Here is a 23,527-nt window from a genome sequence, read left to right on the forward strand (position 1 = left end):
CTCCAAATATATTTGCTTCGAAAGCGCTTGTGCACGCTTGAAATCTATATCGCGATCATTTGCTTCAATTGATGCTTAGTTTTCTTAAGCTTTGATTCGGGGGTGTTTTCAGTTACTTTTCTGGAGGTGTTGTTCATGCATTTTGCTTTGTTGCTCTTGGCACAGAGCTGGATTGATTTGGGAGTTGGTATTGGGGCACTCATATTTAAGAATTTTACTTATGCATTTTGGTTGGGCTCAGCTTCGGACACTTGCTGCATTTTGCGGGCTGGCTTTTTCTTCAAATCGCCCTCCTCTGTGTCAAATTAGCGGCGGTGACTTAGCGTCGATTTTTTGTACTTGTTATCGAAAATGGAATCGTTCACTTTTAAATGCATTTATTTATGTTTTTAAGCACAAAACCTAATAAATTTAAATGCAGAATTGCAAATTACCGCTATATTGATGAATAAAAATGTTAGGTAATTATTGCCAGCTAGTTTTTTTCATTAACATAGGGTATAATAGGAAAAGTAGAAACATACAAATTTTTTTAAAAACTCGCTGTACGATTTTTTTTATATAAAAAACAAAATGATTGATAATTCGCGATCTATATTAAACAACCAAAAAATATAAATGAAAATTTGTTGAAATATTGACACCTTTTTATAATGCTGTGTATAAATACACAGTTGCCTTATTACGTAGTAATATATTTTAATAAAGATAATGTTTTATTGTAAAATGCCAATTATGTCATTTATTATTGTATTTCTTTCCCATATACTAATATTTTAAATTAATTTTTTCCCTCTCAATACTGTATAACATTGTTCAACGCTGATTCCAAGCAGTGGTTCGGTTTCCGTTAAAACTCATAGCTCGTTAGGCCTTTTAAATGAACAGCATGAGGTGTGTTAACATTTTATTTACTTTTCTAAAAAACTGGCTAATCGATTTGTTTAGAATTATTACGTAAAGCTTTCTTAAATATATATCTTTAAGTTGGTATACCGTGCATTATCCCTGAGAAAAGATATTAGGGTTCAAGTGCAAGGATTATTTTTTTACGGTCATTTTGTATGGTATTAGCACTGTTTTACAAATATTTTTAAAACGTGCTGATCGATTTTTATAATTTGTCCAAAATGGGTTAGGTGAAACTATAGACCTTAATCACGATTAATATACACGTATATGCGGTTTTCGGGGCCATTATCTAAGTTAAGATATTTAAAGAATGGTGGAAAGCTTAATTTTCAACCCCTTGGTTTAACCATATTATAATTTAAAATTCAAAAAGAAATAGATCTAGACAGTATATAATTTAATTTTTTTCAATTCTGCATTTACATTGTTTAGGTTGTGTGCTTAAAAACATAAATAAATGCATTTAAAATTGAGCGATTCCTTTTCCGATAACAAGTTCCACAAATCGACGCTATGTCACCGCCGCTAACTTGACGCACATAATCTTATTGTATAAATTGAATAGAATGAGTCAATACGATTTTACGATTATTTTGGGAATTATCGATTGATTTCTAGGAAAACCATTTTTCCGGTTAATCGCAATCGCCCGTGCGGTTATTTTAATTTCGAAGTTTTTGAGCGACGAATTAAAAAAGTTATAAAAAATGTTTTATTTAGTAAAATGTGGGGAGTATTATATACTACCGCAAAACAAAGTTGTAATAAAAAAAGAAAAATGTTTCGCGAAATTTAAAGGCGCGAAATACGAGGCCTTTATTATAGATAAAGCTTCAAGTGCATCTCGCCTGGAAAAGAAATTCAAAAGCCTAAATGGTAAGTCAAATGTTTAATGCATGTACAAGTGCATATTATATTTTTTAGAGAAATCGTGTGATGATCGTTATGTATATGTATGTGCTATTCTACATATACATATTATGTAAACTTATGTACTTTTGTATGTGTATTTTAAATTGAGTTGAATTGAATTGTATGTTGTTGAATTTCCGTTAAACAGATATGTACAAAGGCAAATTAACACGAAAAGTTAAATTCTCATACACTCATACAAAGGTACATAAAGTCATTTCTTGCACAAAAAGCTAAAAATTTTATAAAAAAAAAATATATTTTTTTTTGTACAGAAGCTGAAATTCCAAAAAGTGCTGTTGTTGGAGAAGATATGGCCACAAACTGGGGCGCCAAAGGTAAGGATAAATATTTAATTCAACTTATATTTGTTTTTTCATACATATGTGTTATAAGTATTATTTTACAACAAATATTTTCTCATTTTTTTCAATAGGCGCTGGTCAAAATAGTCTGGATGCAAGAGCAGATATGCAAACTGATTGCAGCGTACAGGGTGAGTGCAAATTTCATAGTTTGTCATAGAAGGGAACTAGTTTAACTGCTGAAGTCAGCAGAAGGATGTTAATTTGATAACTAAAAAATAAAAATTACAGAATAACTTAATTATTATTTTATTGCATATGTTTTTTATATGTTGTTTTATATACCCAACCTATTTGATCGCATTTAAAAAGGAACATTTTTAGTTGCTTCAACCCTCACAAATAAAAAACATTAGATTTGCATATTTTCATAGATACAAAAGTATTGGCAATTGCTTAAATAATTGTGTTAAAATATGAAAAAATAAAACAAAAAATAAAAATTATTGTTTAGTGATTTTGCCATTTTATTTTCGATTTGTCATTAAATGCATCAGTTTTCATTAAACATTTGGATCAATTTTGTGCCGCTCGTCTATAACTGATTTACTTTTGTCCAATAGCTCGGCAAATTCTTAAAAGGATCTGCCATGCTTGCGTTAATTTATTATATGTATTTAATTTAATATATTTTCGCTGCTCTACGGTGGTTTCACACTTCTTGGCGGTCATTTTTGCAAAATAAACAATAAATTGATCTTTAAACAATTTTTTCTAATAAATTTTCTGAGATTAAAATTACGGTGCCTACAGATGTGCATTTTGACAAAGAAAAATAACACCATATCAAAAATAATATTAAAATGAAAACTATATATATGAAAAAATGCAAATACTTTTGTTCTTATAAAATTACGGGTCTATAGAATGAAAACATTATGAAATTTAGCCATGCCGCCAGCTTTTATAAAAATAATTGGATTTCTTGCACAAATTCGCTAAAAATTTTATAAAAAATATAATTTTTTTTTTTTATTTTTACAGAAGCTGATAATCCAAAAAGTGCTGATGTTGGAGAAGATATGGCCACAAACTGGGGCGCCAAAGGTAAGGATAAATATTTAATTCAACTTATATTTGTTTTTTCATACATATGTGTTATAAGTATTATTTTACAACAAATATTTTCTCATTTTTTTCAATAGGCGCTGGTCAAAATAGTCTGGATGCAAGAGCAGATATGCAAACTGATTGCAGCGTACAGGGTGAGTGCAAATTTCATAGTTTGTCATAGAAGGGAACTAGTTTAACTGCTGAAGTCAGCAGAAGGATGTTAATTTGATAACTAAAAAATAAAAATTACAGAATAACTTAATTATTATTTTATTGCATATGTTTTTTATATGTTGTTTTATATACCCAACCTATTTGATCGCATTTAAAAAGGAACATTTTTAGTTGCTTCAACCCTCACAAATAAAAAACATTAGATTTGCATATTTTCATAGATACAAAAGTATTGGCAATTGCTTAAATAATTGTGTTAAAATATGAAAAAATAAAACAAAAAATAAAAATTATTGTTTAGTGATTTTGCCATTTTATTTTCGATTTGTCATTAAATGCATCAGTTTTCATTAAACATTTGGATCAATTTTGTGCCGCTCGTCTATAACTGATTTACTTTTGTCCAATAGCTCGGCAAATTCTTAAAAGGATCTGCCATGCTTGCGTTAATTTATTATATGTATTTAATTTAATATATTTTCGCTGCTCTACGGTGGTTTCACACTTCTTGGCGGTCATTTTTGCAAAATAAACAATAAATTGATCTTTAAACAATTTTTTCTAATAAATTTTCTGAGATTAAAATTACGGTGCCTACAGATGTGCATTTTGACAAAGAAAAATAACACCATATCAAAAATAATATTAAAATGAAAACTATATATATGAAAAAATGCAAATACTTTTGTTCTTATAAAATTACGGGTCTATAGAATGAAAACATTATGAAATTTAGCCATGCCGACAGCTTTTATAAAAATAATTGGATTTCTTGCACAAATTCGCTAAAAATTTTATAAAAAATATAATTTTTTTTTTTATTTTTACAGAAGCTGATAATCCAAAAAGTGCTGATGTTGGAGAAGATATGGCCACAAACTGGGGCGCCAAAGGTAAGGATAAATATTTAATTCAACTTATATTTGTTTTTTCATACATATGTGTTATAAGTATTATTTTACAACAAATATTTTCTCATTTTTTTCAATAGGCGCTGGTCAAAATAGTCTGGATGCAAGAGCAGATATGCAAACTGATTGCAGCGTACAGGGTGAGTGCAAATTTCATAGTTTGTCATAGAAGGGAACTAGTTTAACTGCTGAAGTCAGCAGAAGGATGTTAATTTGATAACTAAAAAATAAAAATTACAGAATAACTTAATTATTATTTTATTGCATATGTTTTTTATATGTTGTTTTATATACCCAACCTATTTGATCGCATTTAAAAAGGAACATTTTTAGTTGCTTCAACCCTCACAAATAAAAAACATTAGATTTGCATATTTTCATAGATACAAAAGTATTGGCAATTGTTTAAATAATTGTGTTAAAATATGAAAAAATAAAACAAGAAATAAAAATTAATATTTAGTGATTTTGCCAGAAGAAAATGTTGTATGCAGTGGACGGATACTTAGACAATTTTCTCTTAAAATATATTCATGAAAAACTCTACGTCAATCCTCTTAAAGCTTCCAATAAAAAATACTAGGTAGCCCGGAGAGAAACAATCTTTTTTTTTTTGCAAATATATTAAGTATTATTTCCTCATCATCTGAATAGGTGTACGTAATAAATTTCTAACCATACTTTTTTATATATTTTTATTGCACAGTAGACTCAACTTTTTTAAACTCCAATATAACGATGGAGTCAGCTGCTTCAGACATGACATACTTCCCAGATAAATCATCGTCATTTATGGATAGTACATCCGTTTCTTACGAACCAACGGAACCGTTGTATGATGTTAGAAAAATTACTGTCCCAATTGCTAAGAACCAGAAAAAATGTAAACGGCACTTTTGCATATTTTGTAAAACTTTGCAAACAAAATTTGCACGCCACATAGAACTTAAACATAAGGTTGAACCACAAGTTAGAGAGATCAGCAGTTTACCAAAAGGCAGCCAGCAAAGAATAAAATTGCTTGACGCTTTACGAAAAAAAGGCGATTTCATTTATAACACTGATGCAAATTACAATGAAGGGACTTTTATAGTGCCTCGTCAATTGAGGGAAAACTCAAAAAGAGGTGCTTTAGATTTTGTTTGCTGCACTGGATGTAAGGCCTATTTTCCAAAGATAACTATTCGGAATCACATAAAAAATTGTAGCAGTAATATCCATAAAAAAGGCAACCGGGATATACTAAAATCTGGACGAGGCACTACAGGCTATATGCATAGTGCTGCAAATATTATATTGCGTAATAAAATAATGCCTGTCCTTAATGACGATGTTATCAGTAGGACAATCATGTATGATCATCTAATAATATTGTTCGGAAATTCAGAAGCCATGAAACACACGGAAGTACAGCACGATATGATAAGGGCAAATATGCGTTATCTAAGTCGCCTTTTAATCGCGATAAAATCGGAATGCCCCGACGTGATAGAGCTGAAAGATGTCATTTGCCCTAAATATTATGATGCCGTGATTTCTGGAATTCGTTCTGTTGCTGAGTTTAATTACGATAATTTGAGTTTTATGAAGCCCACTGCAGCGACAACACTAACATGCTTGGTCAAAAAATGTGCGAGAATATTAGGAGCACAGAGTATTAAAGATGGCGATGATAGCAGGAAAAAATTAGTGAATGATTTCTTATCTCTGTGGGAAACAGAAATAAATTTAAACATAAATAAAAGAGCTGTTGAGGATCAAACAAAAAAACATAGAGCTGTCAAAGTATTAATACCTACTGTGGAGGACATAAAATTACTGTATGATTTTGTTCATGATTTATCCGCTAAAGCTTTGAATGAGCTAAACAGCAAATTCAACGTTTTGTCATTAACCTCGTTAAAGCAGAGCACTTTGATCAGTTTGCTTATTTTCAATCGGCGCAGAGTTGGCGAACTGGAAAGGCTTACTCTTGAGAGTTACAGAACTGCTCATTCTATTGGGGACATCGACGATAGAGCTAATTCTAATCTGTATAAAGACATGTCTGCCAAAATGAGAAACATTTCTCAAAATTTCACCAGGGTGATTATTCGTGGCAAAAAAAACCGTACAGTTCCAGTTCTTTTTACACCATGGGATCGTTATTGCATAGACAATATTCTGGAATATGGAAAACGCACAATAAATAAACCAACTACATATATCTTTAGTGTGCCAAACCCGCGGCCACTAAGAAAAGAATATATTCGTGCGTGTCCAATACTAGAAAAATTCGCAAATGAATGTGGTGCACGTTGCCCTGAATCCCTTAGAGGCACAAACCTGCGAAAGCAATTGGCCACACATACCTCTTTATCTAATGTTAAGGACATTCAAATTGATTATTTGGCGAGCTTTATGGGTCACCATAAAGACATCCATAAAAATTACTATCGTGTTCCTGCCTCTGTAGCAGAGATGACCCAAGTTTCGCAATTACTTATGTCAGCAATGAACATGGAAGAGGAAAATGCTGAAATTGTAGAAGCTAATCCCGACAGTGAGTTAATTTATTTAGTCCTAGCTGCAATGCTATAGAAGAATACTTCAAAAGAATTTTTGCAAGAATCGAAACTTCGATACAATCGAAGATACTTTCACTATTTAAGAAATTAGTGATGGTTTAAAATAATTAAAATATTTTGTTGGTATGGCTAGTCCGAAGTTCAAAACTATTTAATTTAATATTTTGCTAATTTTATTGCAAGCAATATATTAAGTTAAATTTTTTTCAACTGTTTATTTAAACAAACCCGGACCTCAAGCAAACAAACAAAATATTTAAAAAAATTATATATGCTTTAACGTACTTTTTCTTACAGCTGAAATTAATAATTCAGAAAGCTCAAATGAATCAAATGATGAAGAGCCGCCGGAGTTTGTATGTACGTCAGATGACGCAAATTATTCGCCTCCCAAAAGAATGGTAAAACGTCGAAGCAGTAAGTATTACGGAATAGCCAACAAGTAATCAATTTCAGTATAATACTTAATATAACAATACAAAGAGTCCCACGGTTAAAGCTCATGTCCTTCACTTTTATGGAGCTCAATCTCTAACAGATCAATTACTAACGGCATGACAAATCAAAACTTATTCATTTACTTATATAAATAAACTTTTTTATTGCAGCGTCACCGTTTGGAAAAACGCGCCGTGTACGATGGGGCCCAGGCGAACGCAAGCAACTGGAAAACATATTTGGGAATTTAGAAACATTGGAAAAGTTGCCATCGCTTAAAAAATGTTCCCAAATAATAAATGAGAATCCATGTTTTCGCGGCCGCACTTCAGCTCAACTAAAGACTTTTCTGGACAACCAGAGAAAAGCGGAGGGGAGGAAAAAATCTTTGTAATGTTTTAAAACAATAAAAATAAAATAAAATAATCTTATAACAAAATATATAAAATATGCATGTTTACTTTTCATACAAGTTTATGATGATCAATAATTTCGTTTAATATTGATCCGACAGACAAATGGAGTGACGGGCGTGTCTAAATCGACACTATTTCGTTAATAATAGATATAGATTAAATTTATTTTACACTGCTAAATAAGCAAAACTTCGTTATACCACTTTCATACATTTTTAATGGGTTGGCGGTAAACAAAAAATAAAAATCTCAAATACTTACTCAAATGGGAGTAAGTAAAAGTTTCCGTGTTCTAATTCCATATTAAAATGTTTGTATATTCGGTAATATGCGCTAGAGTTATTTGAGGGACATTGTCCCCAATAAGGACGTCTCATATAGTGTTCCCGAAATAATCGTTACTCATCCAATTCATTCCACCGTTCCCTGTCCCTAAAAATAGCTTTAGCCAATAAGACTTTGGACCAGGTGGCAACTCTAAATTTTTGTCCCCAAAATAAGCTTTCTAATGGATTATGATTATATATAATATTTTGGCAAAGTATTTAAAGTCAGTTTTGAAGACTCGGTCCCAGAAATAATCTTTACATATCGTGTCCCCAAATAAATCTCTCTATGACCAAAGGCACATATTTTTTAACAGAAAGCTCCAAAATGCCCCATTCTCAGAGAGATGATTATTTGGGGGCTTATTAATAGAAAAACATAGCGAAAGTCCCACCTTTTGTCTGTCCCCAAAACAAGCGTATCACATATATATATATATATATATATATATATATATATATATAGAAGAAGATGAAAATAGTTAAGAGACGCGAAATAAGTTATCCGACTGCTGCTCGCAACCAGCGTCTGGCCCCGTCCAAAGACCAAAGCGATAAGTTTACAATTGCTTATGACTTCAATTAATCTGTGGAAAGCGCCTACGCAGCGGGCTCTCAGAGCGTAGGGAAGGGGGGATGGGTGCAACAAGAAAATAATAATAATAAAAAACCAGACAAAACAGTTAACTGGGAAAGTGTTGCACATAATATACCCTTCCACCCACAATCAGATACAAATGCTAGATATATTTCTTGGCTCAATTTAGATAGAAAAGCATGTATATTGTTTTATAAAAGCTGTATCATTTAGTACTCCGATAATGTAATTTAATTAGCTGTAAGCAACATATTGAAGATCTTTTTTCTTCAATAAAGTTAAGGTATGTTAAATTACTAGAAAAAAAAAATGGTGTACGGTCATTGATTTCTATTGGTGCTATGCTATAAATGATACTTATATCAGTAAGTATAATATTTCCCGATGTTGATGCCTATGTATATCATATATTAGTGGTATATTAACTTATAATGTTGAGCTTTGTTAAGTTATCGTGATACCAAGAACATTTTTAAAACATCATTTTGTTTAGTTTACCGATAGTCCCAAGCCAGCGGGCCTCGACTCATGCACAGCATGCGATAAACAAAAGTTTGTCATTTGCCCAGTTTCATCTAGACATTTTTAAGGCTGGGGGACAGATTTGAAAATAAGCAGATCAACATAGCTCATTGACTGGGCTCTTTATGTTATGATTAAGAATTTAAATACTTTTTTGGTAAAAGATAACGCTGCTAAGCTTGGCACCAGCATACAGTTTAACTCGTTTTGCAAAAGTTAATTGAAAATATAAACATTTTTCGAGCATTACATTTTGTATCTATATATTTTAGAGGATACGAAGTGTGGCATATGTCTAAATAAAACTTTAATGGATTGAATGTTGCAAGTTTCGCCATGAATCGAACTATCCCTATGGAGCGAGGAGGGTATTCAAACACACTGCTCACACAAAATACTGTCTAGAATGCTGTACCAAAATAGAAATTGGCAAGAGCTGCGTTTGCGGTTGACTCGTATTCGATTCACGTCTCTCGCACTCGCATACCTTCTCGCTCTGGCAAAGTAGTTGCAGGCGGGTTCTGGGACTCAGACGCAGCCGCAGAACACAATTGACCTGAAATTTCATTGAAGATGCGCGCCGTCCGTGCAACAGCCACAGCCAGGGCCATGGTCAGGGGCAGCGGATGATACTGGGACAGAGCTACAGGTAGGGGGAGTAGTAGATGGGTGCATGAGTTTGAAATCTATACAAAACGGTAAATTGCTTAGTCATTTGGCCAAGTTGCTGCGTTGATGATGCCACAGACTCGGCCTCGGCCTCAGTCTAAGTCTCAGTCACCGTCTCATACTCGGCTGCAGCCTCCGCCTCGACAGCGCTGCTCGCATCGATGATTGTAATCATGATCATTATAATTATTTGACTTTGCCATTATTATCAAAATGAAATCGCATGCTGAGTGCCATGCAACCCACACCGTAACGCCCCCAACCCGCTCGCCCCGCCCTGTTTCTCGCTGTGCCTATTGGCAAGTCCCTGTCCAGCACGCAGTCGCAACTCGTGGAGCTTTCAGCTCCCAGCTCTTTGCTCTTAGCCCTATTTCACACACCCACATGAACGATGCTCGTCTGCAGCGCCACTTCCAGCTGCCCGGCTTCTAGGTGTGGGGCGGGCAGGTACACAGGTGTGCGGGCCTGGGCACATCTGAAATTGCTTTCTTAAGTTTGGACTCTGCTATGTGATGCACTCGCTGCATTAAGCCTGTGAGCTGACCAGTTCGACTAATTTCTTGGGTGGCTTCCCTGGGAGCATGAGTAATTGTGGAAGAAGAAGAAAATTTTGAGGCCTTTGTGTGTCTTTAATAGAGTACAGCTGGAAACGGGACACACATCCATTTTTTATACCCTGAACCCATTAAAAAAGGGTATAAGGGTATATTGTATTTGTGCAAAATCTAAATGTATGTAACAGGCAGAAGAAAGCATCTCCGACCCCATAAAGTATATATATTCTTGATCAGCATTTATAGCCGAGTCGATCTAGCCATGTCCGTCTGTCTGTCCGTCCGTCCGTCCGTCCGTATGTATGAACGCAAGGATCTCAGAACCTATAAGAGCTAGAGACTGAAATTTTAGATGTAGGTGCTCCTAGCTCCCGCGCAAATCGAGTTTGTTTCCGATAGTCGATAACTTACTCCGTTTCCAAGCAATCGATAAAACTCGATATCGATATCCAGTTTTTTGGGCAATTTTGGTAAATAATAAGAGCTAGAGTCACTAAACTTGACATAAAGCTTCTAAAATAGAATATATATATATATATATATATATATATATATATATATATATATATATATATATATATATAGATTTGATGTTGGAAGAAGAGGGTTAAGGGTATCCCCTAGTCGGGAGCTCCCGACTAGAACCTCTTACTTGTAGTGACTGACTAGCTTGAGGTCAATTTGCGAAAATTCAAGTTGAAATTATAAATGATTTATGTTTTTTGATTTTGATAAAGTTCAATTCAAAGTTATATAATGATTTCTATTCTCTTAATGCTGATAAGCATTCGTCGGACAAAATAAAAGTATCCTCTTGTTTGCTAAATATACTCATACCCAAATATACGCATAATGACACACACAAATACTCAGAGATTTGCATACCCAACGATATGCATACTTATAAATGAATACACAAAGATATGCATACTCTTGGAAACTCACATATGTGAAAACTCATAAATTGGAATACTCGCAGATAGGCATACTTACAAGTACGCAAGTTAACAACAAATAAATTCACACAGTCCCAATAAGAAGCATTGCAACACCTCATAAGAAGTGCAGCAAAATGCTGACTTGGTGTCTGTGCCATTTCCTCCACGCGCCGACTGGCAACCGCCGAAAATTCCAAGAAGAATTGCCCAACGGGCCAACAACATCAGCAGCGACGCCGCTGCCAACGCCGCTGCCGCTAAGCCACAGGTTACTAGGGCTAGAATTGATTTAAGTTTATTTAGTTGCAAATTACCATCAAATAAAGGAAGTCTTGCTTCCCTAAAAATAATAATTTTTTTCATCGTTTAATAAACTTTGGAATTAACTGGCGCCCGAGCAGGGACCGGCTCGCGATACAAAAGAACAAAACGCTTCTACGTACGCGTTAGTCGGTTATACGCGAAAAAAAAACCAAGTGCAACTCGCGGTGATTAAATTCAACGGTTGGTGAAATTCGCGAAAGGCAATTGGAACTTAATTGTTCAATTTGGCCCATCGGTGGACAACGCATTCTGTAAGGCCCGCCCGCAGGATACTCTCGACGAAGACTGGTCGCAGGATCCCCAGTAGATACCCAAAGGCTTCAAAAAGGATGAAATCCGGACCGGCAGGGGAGGTTGCCACATCAGGAATAGTACTGTAAGTTAGAAATTAAGTGAAATACGAAAAAGAAAACAAGCAAAAAACTAACACAAAGGCAAAATATAATTATAAGAACAAAAAAATACCAAACAACAACAACAATAAGCAAGATAAAAAAGTGTAAAACGATAAACAAATATAAAGACTACGAACGTAGTATAAACTATTTCCAACTTTGCGACTCCCAAGGGACCCTCCAAAGTAAAAGGAAGAAACCAGCCACTGGTTTTAAAAAAGAACATAAAAACTATCAAAAATTCAATTAAAATATAGAGTAAGAAATTAACACTAGATTTAAATATACTTAGAAAACATCTTAAAACATACAAAATAAGTAATATATCTCGTTTATGGCTAATGAAAGCAATTTAGTTAGGCCCCCAATAGTATCAGAGCAACCACAGGTAGGCGGACATAACTTGAACAGACAGCAACAACGACATATCGACAGACAAAACGAACATTTACAAAATAGAGTCATGGCGAATAACGCAGAGCAGATAATAGCAGCCACGGTTAGCCAGATTTTGACACAACAACTGCCGACATTAGTAAAGCAGTTAATCAACCCCTCTAGAGAGTTTAGTGACGTAGACGACCAAACAATAACTGCCAACCACAATTTGAATGACTTAGACAGAGTTCCGGACATTGTAAAAAGCCTCAGAGAATTCTCCGGTAATCCAGCGGAATTTAGCTCATGGAAGAAGAGTGTAGATCGTATACTCTCCGCCTATGCAGCCGAGGCAGGTTCGCCAAAATACTTTGGCATATTGCATACAGTGAGAAACAAAATCACTGGCAATGCAGACACGGCCCTCGAGTCGTATAATGTTCCCCTTAATTGGAGCGCTATCTCCAAATGTCTCACGCTGCACTACGCAGACAAAAGAGATCTGGGAACATTAGAATATCAGATGACAATGTTAGTGCAGGGTAACAACCAAACAGTAGAAGAATTCTACCAGGTTGTTTATAACCACTTGTCGCTGATATTAAATAAAGTCGGCTGCATGGAATTAAATAGGGAATCTGAAACCCTTATGACAAAAATTTACAGAGATAAAGCATTAGATACCTTCATTAGAGGTTTGAAGGGAGATTTACCCCGGATCCTTGGAATAAAGGAGCCAGCAGATCTACCTTCAGCCCTCCACTATTGTTTAAAACTAGAGAATCAAAGCTATCGCACTAACATGGCTTTGAATAGAAATCAACAGACACATGCCAGAAACCCAAATAGAAATATACCACCACCTACACTGCCACCCCGAACAGCTCAGCTTCCTTTCGTCCAAACTTTTAGGCCACCACCTATTAGCTTCAGGCCCCAACTCCCGATCCATACACCTTGGCCAACCAATACAAACCATGGACCACCGACTTACAACAATAACGGACAGATTCCACAATACCCCAACCAACGAACCTACCAGACACAACCACAACAAGTATACGCACCCAATAGACCTTCTGCACCAAAACCCCAACCACGTCCAGAGCCAATGGACGTGGACCAAAGCATCCGCACGAGGATGATAAATTACATGAACAGACCCAATTTTGAAGTAGGGAAAAGACCTCCACCTCCAACAAACGCCACGGACAAAAAACAAAGAAATTTTAACATACAAACAGGAGAAGAACAGACCGAGACAGAAAACACTGACAACTATGTGACCATGGAAGAATACGTACAATCAATGATAAACCACGAACAGCAGACTGAATACGAGCAGCCATTAAACGAATACGCCCAACAAATTGAAGAATCAGATGACGGACAAAATACCCAATACGAACTCTCAGACATTAATTTTTTAGGATAAAAAGCTCCTCTCTTCCTTACATAGAATGTAAGATGGGGAGCGGAAAATTACTCAAAATACTAATAGATACAGGATCAAACAGAAATTACGTCCAACCGAAATTTGTGTCCGAACCTATCGCAAACGAAAAACCCTTTGAGGCCGTCACAGTCGGCGGAAGCATTAAAATCACACACCACAAGTTCGCTAATCTTTTCAATAGAAACGACATAAAAATAAAATTCTTTCTCTTACCCACCTTAAAATCATTCGACGCCATATTAGGTAACGACAGTCTAAAGGAACTAGATGCTGTGATACAAAGCAGCAAGAATCTACTAATAATCAAAAACAATATTTGCATACCAATTAAACAGAAAAAAATAGAGGCGGTCAACACGGTAATACCACGGACAGAACATATGACAAACGAACAAAAAAATAGCCTTAATCAACTAGCTAAAATGCACCCACACTTATTCGCCAATCCGGACGAAAAACTGACATACACAACCAACGTCAGAGCAGAGATTCGAACAAAAACCAATTCCCCCATATATTCAAAATTTTACCAATTTCCAATGTCTTTAAAAGACGAAGTACACAGCCAAATTAAAGAACTTTTAGAGGACGGAATCATCCGACCCTCCCGATCCCCATACAATTCACCTGTGTGGATTGTTCCGAAAAAATTAGATGCCTCAGGGCAAAAGAAATATCGCATGGTTATAGATTACAGAAAACTAAATAAAGAAACTACCGCTGACAAATACCCTATACCCGAAATCAACGAAGTACTAGCACAGCTAGGCAATAACAAAGTTTTCTCTGTCTTAGATTTGAAAAGTGGCTTTCATCAAATACCCCTTAAGGAGTCAGACATAGAAAAAACTGCCTTCTCCGTTAACAACGGAAAATACGAGTTTACACGACTCCCATTCGGTCTCAAGAATGCGCCCTCAATTTTCCAGAGAGCTCTTGACGACATCCTTCGTGAGCATATTGGAAAAATATGCTTCATTTATATTGACGATATCATTATCTTTAGCAAAGATGATGAATCGCATGCGCAGCACCTTGCCGCCATATTCAGAACTCTACAAGAAGCCAACATGAAATGTCAGTTGGACAAATGCGAGTTCTTTAAAAGCAGAGTAGAATTCCTGGGATTTATCATCTCAGACAAGGGTATAGAAACTAATCCAAGCAAAATTGAGACAATAAGGAAGTACCCACTTCCAAAAACACTCAAACATTTAAGATCGTTTATTGGCCTCGCCAGCTATTATAGGAGGTTTATAAAAGACTTCGCTAAGTTGGCAAAGCCCCTTACCTCTCTTTTAAGAGGGGAAGATGGACGTGTGTCCAAAAACCAATCAGCTAAAAAGCTCATTAATCTCAACTCAGAAGCGATCGAAGCATTCAATAAAGTAAAAAATTCCCTAGTTTCAAATGAGGTAATACTTCATTACCCGGACTTCAGCAAAGAATTTCATCTGACAACAGATGCATCCAACTTTGCTATTGGGGCTGTCCTATCCCAGAACAAGCGACCCATTTGTTTCCTCTCTAGAACTCTATCTAAAACAGAGGAGAACTACGCCACCAATGAAAGGGAAATGTTGGCAATAATTTGGGCCTTAAAAGCTCTCAAGAATTACCTCTACGGTAAAGCGAGTGTAAAAATATACACCGACCATCAACCCTTAACCCACTCTCTTAGCAGTTGGAACGGCAACGCTAGGATAAAGAGGTGGAAAGCTTACCTAGAAGAGTTCGATTATGAACTCCTCTATAAGCCAGGTAGGGATAACATTGTAGCCGATGCGCTATCACGTATCCCTGAGATCAATAATATTGGATCTGTAGCCTCCACCCAGCACAGTGCAGACAGTTCAAGCCACAACTTAATTCCGAGCATAGAAGCTCCAATTAACGTATTCAAAAACCAGATATTTCTCAGTAAAGCCAACGAAACAAATTACGAATTCCATATCCCATTCCCAACATTCCACAGGCATACGATTACTCGACCACATTTCTCAGAACACGACCTTACGCAAATACTGAAAGCTCATCTAAACCCATCCGTAATCAACGGAATAATAACCTCAGAAGAAATAATGAACCAAATTCAGCAGATATATCCCCAACATTTTAGTAACTTCAAGATTAGATTCACACAGTCTCAAGTAAAAGATTTAACAAATGAAACCGAACAAGATGAGAAGATATTGGTTACACACAACAGAGCCCACCGCAACGCACTAGAAAACAAAATGCAATTGTCCGAAAGATTCTATTTCCCAAAAATGAAGCAACGAATAACAGAATTAGTTAAACAGTGTCAGGTTTGTAAAGAAGAAAAATACGATAGGCATCCCACTAACCCAAAACTCAAAGAAACACCAATCCCCGAATACCCAGGACATACAATCCACATCGACATATACACGACAGAAAAAAACTTAGTACTAACGGCAGTAGACAAATTTTCGAAATTAGCTCAGGGACGAATAATCAAATCTAGGGCAATAGAAGACATTAAAAACCCACTTCATGAAATCCTTTTTTATTTTGGTGTACCTAAAGCCGTTGTAATAGATAACGAAAAATCCCTTAATTCAGCCTCAATCACTTTTATGATGCAGGACCAATTAAATATAGAAGTTTATAAAACACCACCCTACAAAAGCGCAGTAAACGGTCAGGTAGAGAGATTTCATTCAACACTATCAGATATTATGAGATGCAACAAAAGAAAACAGGAACACAGAACATTCGAAGAATTACTTAACAAATCAATATACGACTACAACTACACCATACACTCGACAACTAACAAGAGACCATTAGACATATTCTTCGGCAGAAACGTGACTACAGACCCAGACCAATACGAAAAAGCTAGGCAGGAGAACATTGACAGACTCAAACAGAAACAATCGACCGACATGCAGAATCATAACAAAAAACGTAACGACATACGAACTTATATACCAGGTCAAGAAATATTCGTCAAAGTCAATACCAGATTAGGTACCAAACTGTCACCCAGATACAAAAAGGAAATAGTTAAAGAAAATAGAAACACAACCGTACTAACAACAACTGACAAAATAATACATAAAAGCAACATAAAAAATACATAAAAATTACAGATTCCTATTAGTGATGACAATAAAGGCAACAGAAGGACACTTGGATATCTTGAACTACACAGACGCACAAACAATTACAATTCTAAAAGGAATAGGGAAACTACAGACATCGACAACACGAATCGTACAAGTCATAGAGCTAGAACAGATCAAAAACGCATTAGATAATCTCCTTTTTTACATCGAAAAAGACTTAAGAACCAATACTTTATACCACACTTTACGGCACGAAATAACGCAAGCTATTGTCACTTTCAACACAATATCACTTTTTCATAAACGTAAGACTAGAGCGATCAACATTATAGGCACAGCTTGGAAGTTTGTAGCCGGCAGCCCGGACAATGACGACTTAGTAATGCTTACCGACAACATAAACAAACTTATAGAAAACGACAATAAACAGCTTATCATAAACAGGCAATTAGAAGAGCGAATTAATAAACTCACGAAAATCTCAAATGATTTAACCAATAGCATAAGAAAGGAATCTCTCATAAGTGATGAGATAGCTATTAGCCTACAAAATCAAATTAGGCTCATAAAAGAAGAAATAATTAATATTAAGTACGCCATACAATGGGCGAAATTGAATTTAATAAACACATTCCTACTTGGCGAAAAAGAAATAGAGATAGTAAATGATAATTTTAAAAAAAAGTAACATGCCACCTTTAAATATTGAAGAAATGCTAGAATTCGCAGATGTATCCATTTTGCATAATGGAACCACTCTGTTTTATGTTGTAAAAATTCCAAATTTAGAAGAAATAGAATGCAAAAATACTTTAATAAAGCCAGTAGTGAAAAACAACAATATAATAAATTTAGAATTTAACGAACTGTTTCATTGTAATAAAACAATCTATGGCATAAACAACAATTGTAAAAGATACAATAATATTAAAATTTGTAACAAATCAAAAATTGTAAACTTGAATACTAATAATTGTATACCTAAGCTAGTTAGTGGAGAGCAAGCGCTCTGTGGCTTTAGCAATGCAGATCATATCCCGGAGATCGAGGAAATCGACGATGGACTTATACTAGTGAACGACTTCAACGGCACTATTAGATGGCAAGAAGAGAAGAAACGTGTGAGGGGCACCTACATGATTAACTTCTGGAACGAAACCTTATTCATCAACAACCAAGAGTTCAGCAACCTAGAGGTCACCTTTATGACCCCAGGAAATCCCACAATACAAATAACCCCAATAGAAAACGAAAGAATTAAGATTCTTTCTCTGGAAGCACTTGAAGAATTGCACATCAATAACATAAAAAACATGCAAAAACTTCAGACGCACTCTATAGCAAATAGAGTCGCTTTCATAACTCTGTTCACAGTTGCCATCCTTCTTACCTGTGTATTACACGTAATGAAGAAAAATAAGAAAAATATAATACTGCAACTGAACAAAGAACAAGAGAGACCCAGAAAAGAACCAGCACATATCCAAATACAAAATACAGATGCCAATAACCTCAGGTTCAACAACATACCTTTCTTCTGATGATCGCTTGAGGACAAGCTTAAATTAAAGGGGGAAGAGTTAACAACAAATAAATTCACACAGTCCCAATAAGAAGCATTGCAACACCTCATAAGAAGTGCAGCAAAATGCTGACTTGGTGTCTGTGCCATTTCCTCCACGCGCCGACTGGCAACCGCCGAAAATTCCAAGAAGAATTGCCCAACGGGCCAACAACATCAGCAGCGACGCCGCTGCCAACGCCGCTGCCGCTAAGCCACAGGTTACTAGGGCTAGAATTGATTTAAGTTTATTTAGTTGCAAATTACCATCAAATAAAGGAAGTCTTGCTTCCCTAAAAATAATAATTTTTTTCATCGTTTAATAAACTTTGGAATTAACTCGCATACTCATTGAAACGCATACGCATAACTATGTGTACGTATAGCTACAAATACTCACATATATGCATACTCATATATACCAAAGATACGTATAGTCATAGATTTCTACACAGAAATACTCATACTCATAGAAAAGCACAATACTCACCCATATGCATACTATTAGATACGAATACTCATATGTACTCATACGCACAGTTTGGTATACTCATAGATACGTACATTGTTATTTACACACACTCGTAAATATGCATCTCACAGGTACTCCTACTCATAAATACGCTTTCTTCTAAGTTTATATGCTGTATTCTCTGGAATAAACTTCAAATAAATGCTATATCTAAAGTACAGGCATTAGAAAAATATATAAAAATAAAGACTATGCACAGTCATAGACACTATTATATTTTTTGACTACAATTATAAAATGTACTTGAGTCCATTGTATACCTCAGAAATTTAACTTTGGACCTTACCTATATTCTATTGTCTTCTATTTGATAACATATTCTAAATATAATAAAAAAAATTTGAGCTACCATTTATTAACATATGTATATATTAAAAACAACATTTATTTATGATTATATTTTTTTTATTTATATGATAATAATTTCATATAATATAATATAAAATCAGTTGAATATAATAGTAATTCAATTAGTTCTGATTGAAGAACATTTTGACGACTTCATTATATTGAATATTCGTCTTTAATCTTGGTCCGACCAAATTTCAGTTACAGTTCCAAATGCAATCTTCATAATTTGCATTGATTTCAAATTGTAAAATCAATCTCGAAATGGAGCACATATGAGCACATAAGTGTTGCAGCTGCTTGAAATTACACTACTTATGTAAATGTGTGTATGAAATCCTTGAGAGGCTCATTTTCAATTTACGCAAAGACAAATCAAATTAGCCGAGGGAAAACGGAAAATGAGTTCAGTTCGCATGTGTGAGGAGCCTGCGAGCAGCCCCAGGTGCTTAAATTGCCACGGGTACAAGCTATGCGAGCCGAAATTCAACTGCAACAGCAAAAGGAACCACAAGCGCAGGTTAACCGAGCAAAGTTCATGAACGTGCTGCATGTGTGTGCGTGTATGTATGTGTGTGTGTGAGTTGCAACTGCATCTCAATTTCAACTGCAGCTGTGCAGTAGCCCCAACGCTGGCCACTGTTTGGTTGGGGTTTCGGTCGCGGTCGAGGTTTCTATGCGGCTGCCGCTTCCAGTCTCAATTTCCCGTCATGTCTTTTGGCCACATTCACTGCGTCTGGAAAACTTTTGACCTTCTCACGCGTCACTTGAAATTTTCGTAATTGTAAGCGCCATTTCATTTTTTTTCGGCAAAAAGAAAAGTTCATTACGAAATATGATTAGGCGCAACGGAACCTGATAGATAATTAAAGATATACGTTTAGAAAGTTGATCGATGGCTACAGATATGTCGGTAGTTCTTGAACATGGGCTCGCTACTCTTATATATCTTTCCATATATAATTAATTCCACTATATAATTATTATGATATTTTAATTTCGAATTCAAAAGGCATTTACTGCCATCTATTTTCACAGGGGCTTGATTCCTTAACTCCGTGAGGACGCTCAGCAATATATGAAAGTTGGACTTTGTTTTTATAAAAAATATGAGCTATCGATTTCTTATTTAAATCTGAGGAACTAATTCTGATTACAGCAAATATAAAAATATCTTTAGCCTAGAACTCGTGTAAATAAACTTGACTTTTATATGATTACCTTAGGTGAGAATTTCTTAACCATGCCCCTATTCATAATCATCGATATATATGCATATGAAAATATATTGTGTGAGGATAAATATTATTTTTATGCAACAAAAAATTGCAAGCATTTGTTTGTTCTTAATTCAGGCATATTTATCAAGCCCCAATTGAAGATGCCGTATAAAAGATACAGCTCTACAGATACGCACACATTCGTAAAGTGTAAACTGACAAAATGATCCCAAAATATCAACTGCTCTTCAGGATTATCCTCTGTCTGATTCTAGCAGGCGCAGTTGCAGGCAATATTCCCGAGTCTGTAAAGGGTCTGACTGGAGAGCTGGGTGCAGCCCGCATCAATGGTGGCCAATTGATGAACGAATCGGTGCCGTTTCAGGTCTCCATGCAGATGCTGCGCCGTGGACGCTGGCGGCACTTCTGCAGCGGCTCCATCGTCAGCGAGCAGCATGTCCTGACGGCGGCGCATTGCGTGGACAAGCTGCAGGTGGGCAACTCGAGCGTGCTGGGCGGCACAGTCAACTGGCAGCTGGATGGACGCCATCGGCACAGAATTGTGGCCAAGCACGTGGATCCGCAGTATACTATGAGTCCGCGCATCAACAATGACATTGCTGGGGCTCCATAACACCCACCAACTATCAGACCATCTCGAATGAGGAATGCGTCCGTTGGCTTTCGCGTCACACCCAACGAGATTTGAGCACTCTCAGCGCCCGGCTAGGGCGCCTGCGCGTTAGACTGAAGATTTGCTCTGCTTAATTCGACTACTGGCATTTCCGACCAATAGGGTGACTCGGGTGGTCCACTGATCTTGACGGCCAGCGGCCGTCCACGGCAGCTGGTGGGCATTGTGTCCTATGGCAGCGTCACCTGCACACAGGGCAAGCCCGATGTCTATACGTGTGTCTCCAGCTTTTTGCCCTACATCAACAAGATCCTTAGCCAGGATCTGGCCCAGGCTACGAATAAGCGATAAATTCTTTTGTGGTTCACATTTTATTTGCCTTCATTTCTACTGTTCATTATTTCGTTTCCTTTCATACCCTAAAGTCATTGAATGTGATGAAAAGGGGTATAATGTTTTTGTGCACACGTGCATATGTAACAGGCATAAGAAAGCAGCTCCGACTGTAAAAAGTATATGTATATGTACGTTCTTGATGAAAACAACGAACTGGGTTAATCTACGTGATCTCGGATTTTGCAAAATATAAATATAATATAATATATATTCTATATATAATATATATTCTTCTATACAAAACGCAGAGGAATCTTATCTTCTTTATCGATATCTCATAGCAATCATATACTAAATGGTAATATTTAACTTTTTGGATACATCCAAACATTTTTCTATAAGCTGGAGAAATGTCATTATTTAAGGATTGTGTCGGCAGTTTGGCGCTGGGTCTAGGGCATCTCCTAGCCGGGCTCCCGCGACTGGAGCATATTTGCTTGTTTTCATTTTTTTTTTTTTGCGGCTAATTAAAAATCTTGTTCAATATTCGCCACAGCCGTTGGCAGCCTGGCCTGGCAGCGTCTTCAACCCGGCACTGGGCCTAGGCCTAGGTCTGGCCTGTAGCCTGGGTCGGGGCTGGTCTGGCCTGGTCTGGCTCGACTCCAGCTTTTGGCCCGCTCTGCGCGCACCATGATAAATGCAAAAAGCAATTTATCGCACATTTAACTCAATTCAGTTTCTTTATGGGCAGCCACAGACGGGGCAGCGGGACCTTGGGCAGCAGCTTTTGTAGCTTGGGGCACGCCTGCCAGCCAGTCGGCCAGACAAAGTTTCGCTGACACGCACGCTGCATGGACCTGCTGCATGCCAAATGCCGCATGCGGCCTGCTGCCCCATGAAACTCGTTGTCCGAACCGTGGCGACTAGGTCTCCGCTCAAGCTCTTGTAATTCGATATTAGATTTTATGTGCGACAAATACGAAGTGCAAACATTTTTATGTTCCCTCAATTTCTATGCTGCATTCGTATTTGTAGTAGAACCAACTCGCGCAAGAGATGCCAAAGATGCGCACCTAGAGCTCTTCTTTTCTTTTACATAATTAAGTTCAAATAATGTGGAGCTCACGCTTTTCGATTTGTGCATGCCAAATACCTAAAACCTATCCGGAGATCAAGTGGAAAAACAAACTAAATGATCTGCAATACTGCAACAAGTTGTATATATTTTTTTAATTATTTAAAATTATTTTGTCTATTTTTGATTGTTTTAATAAAGAAGACTTAACGGAAGAAATGGCATAATCAAAATTTTTGAATTGGGGTTAACAATTATTTTATCTTGAATAACTATTTGAATTATGTTTTTCAAATTTATAATATAAATATAAAGTTGAATCATCCATTTAATTTTCCATATTTTTAACTGTTGTTTAACCTATAGGAATCTCGTATCATACTCTTATTTTTTTAGTCTTTTCGATCACTGGCCAGACCATATTAAATCAATATGGTCACACTGTTTAATAAGTTGTCTGAGAAATCTAACCGTTGTTGACGCATGTTGTTTCGGCAGTTAAAGTTAATATCCAGAAGCAACATTGACTCAAAAATTTTTCAGTGTTGACTTATAAGAATATGAATATGAATATAAGCTATTGTGAGTGTGGAACTTGTGCATGGCATAGGGGTAAAGGTGGGGGTAAAAAGAGCAAGAAAGAGTGAGAGAAAGAGCGGGATCGTGCATTTGTTAGACGTTCGTCGCTGACCGCATAAATTCATTTAGATCAATCAATTCAATTTGTTTGTCAATAAAACCTAAATGAGTATTTCATTTAAACAAATTAAAATTCGACCCATTTGAATGTCGCGCAACAGAAATTCCAACTGAACCCG

The 23,527-nt window shown here is 36.1% G+C and overlaps 2 protein-coding genes across 8 annotated transcripts; both read left to right on the forward strand.

The window, feature by feature from the left end:
- The first annotated feature begins 1,346 nt into the window (after positions 1–1,346).
- On the forward strand, positions 1,347–8,459 carry LOC115763831. 7 transcript variants are annotated; one of them, XM_030706588.1, is made up of 9 exons: positions 1,349–1,788; positions 2,100–2,162; positions 2,261–2,320; positions 3,174–3,236; positions 3,335–3,394; positions 4,247–4,309; positions 4,408–4,467; positions 7,192–7,311; positions 7,503–7,584. In XM_030706588.1, the coding sequence occupies exons 1-8, from the start codon at positions 1,786–1,788 to the stop codon at positions 7,297–7,299; spliced, it is 480 nt and encodes a 159-aa protein (XP_030562448.1). In that variant the 5' UTR covers positions 1,349–1,785; the 3' UTR covers positions 7,300–7,311; positions 7,503–7,584. The 7 variants fall into 7 exon arrangements, with proteins under 7 accessions (XP_030562449.1, XP_030562450.1, XP_030562448.1 ...); XM_030706583.1 differs by lacking the exon at positions 1,349–1,788 and adding an exon at positions 5,034–6,869 and having other exon boundaries at positions 1,935–2,162; positions 7,503–8,459; XM_030706585.1 differs by lacking the exon at positions 1,349–1,788 and adding an exon at positions 5,037–6,869 and having other exon boundaries at positions 1,935–2,162; positions 7,503–8,459.
- A 12,428-nt stretch (positions 8,460–20,887) lies between these two features.
- LOC115763877 (chymotrypsin-like elastase family member 2A) lies at positions 20,888–21,649 on the forward strand. Its single transcript, XM_030706652.1, is given in 3 exon segments — positions 20,888–21,281; positions 21,284–21,335; positions 21,337–21,649. Coding segments are annotated over 3 exon segments (759 nt in total).
- Positions 21,650–23,527: the final 1,878 nt, after the last annotated feature.

Source organism: Drosophila novamexicana, unplaced genomic scaffold (assembly GCF_003285875.2).
Source record: "Drosophila novamexicana strain 15010-1031.04,08,12 unplaced genomic scaffold, DnovRS2.1 tig00000770-arrow-pilon, whole genome shotgun sequence".
Classification (NCBI taxonomy): Eukaryota; Metazoa; Arthropoda; class Insecta; order Diptera; family Drosophilidae; genus Drosophila; species Drosophila novamexicana.

What these genes read in the sequence shown, in the direction of transcription:
- LOC115763831 (XM_030706583.1), top strand. Translation starts at nt 2,138, where the DNA reads ATGGCCACAAACTGGGGCGCCAAAG. An exon ending in AACTGATTGCAGCGTACAGG is followed by an intron (nt 2,321 to 3,173) that starts GTGAGTGCAAAT and finishes TTATTTTTACAG; the next exon opens with AAGCTGATAATCCAAAAAGT. An exon ending in AACTGATTGCAGCGTACAGG is followed by an intron (nt 4,468 to 5,033) that starts GTGAGTGCAAAT and finishes TTTATTGCACAG; the next exon opens with TAGACTCAACTTTTTTAAAC.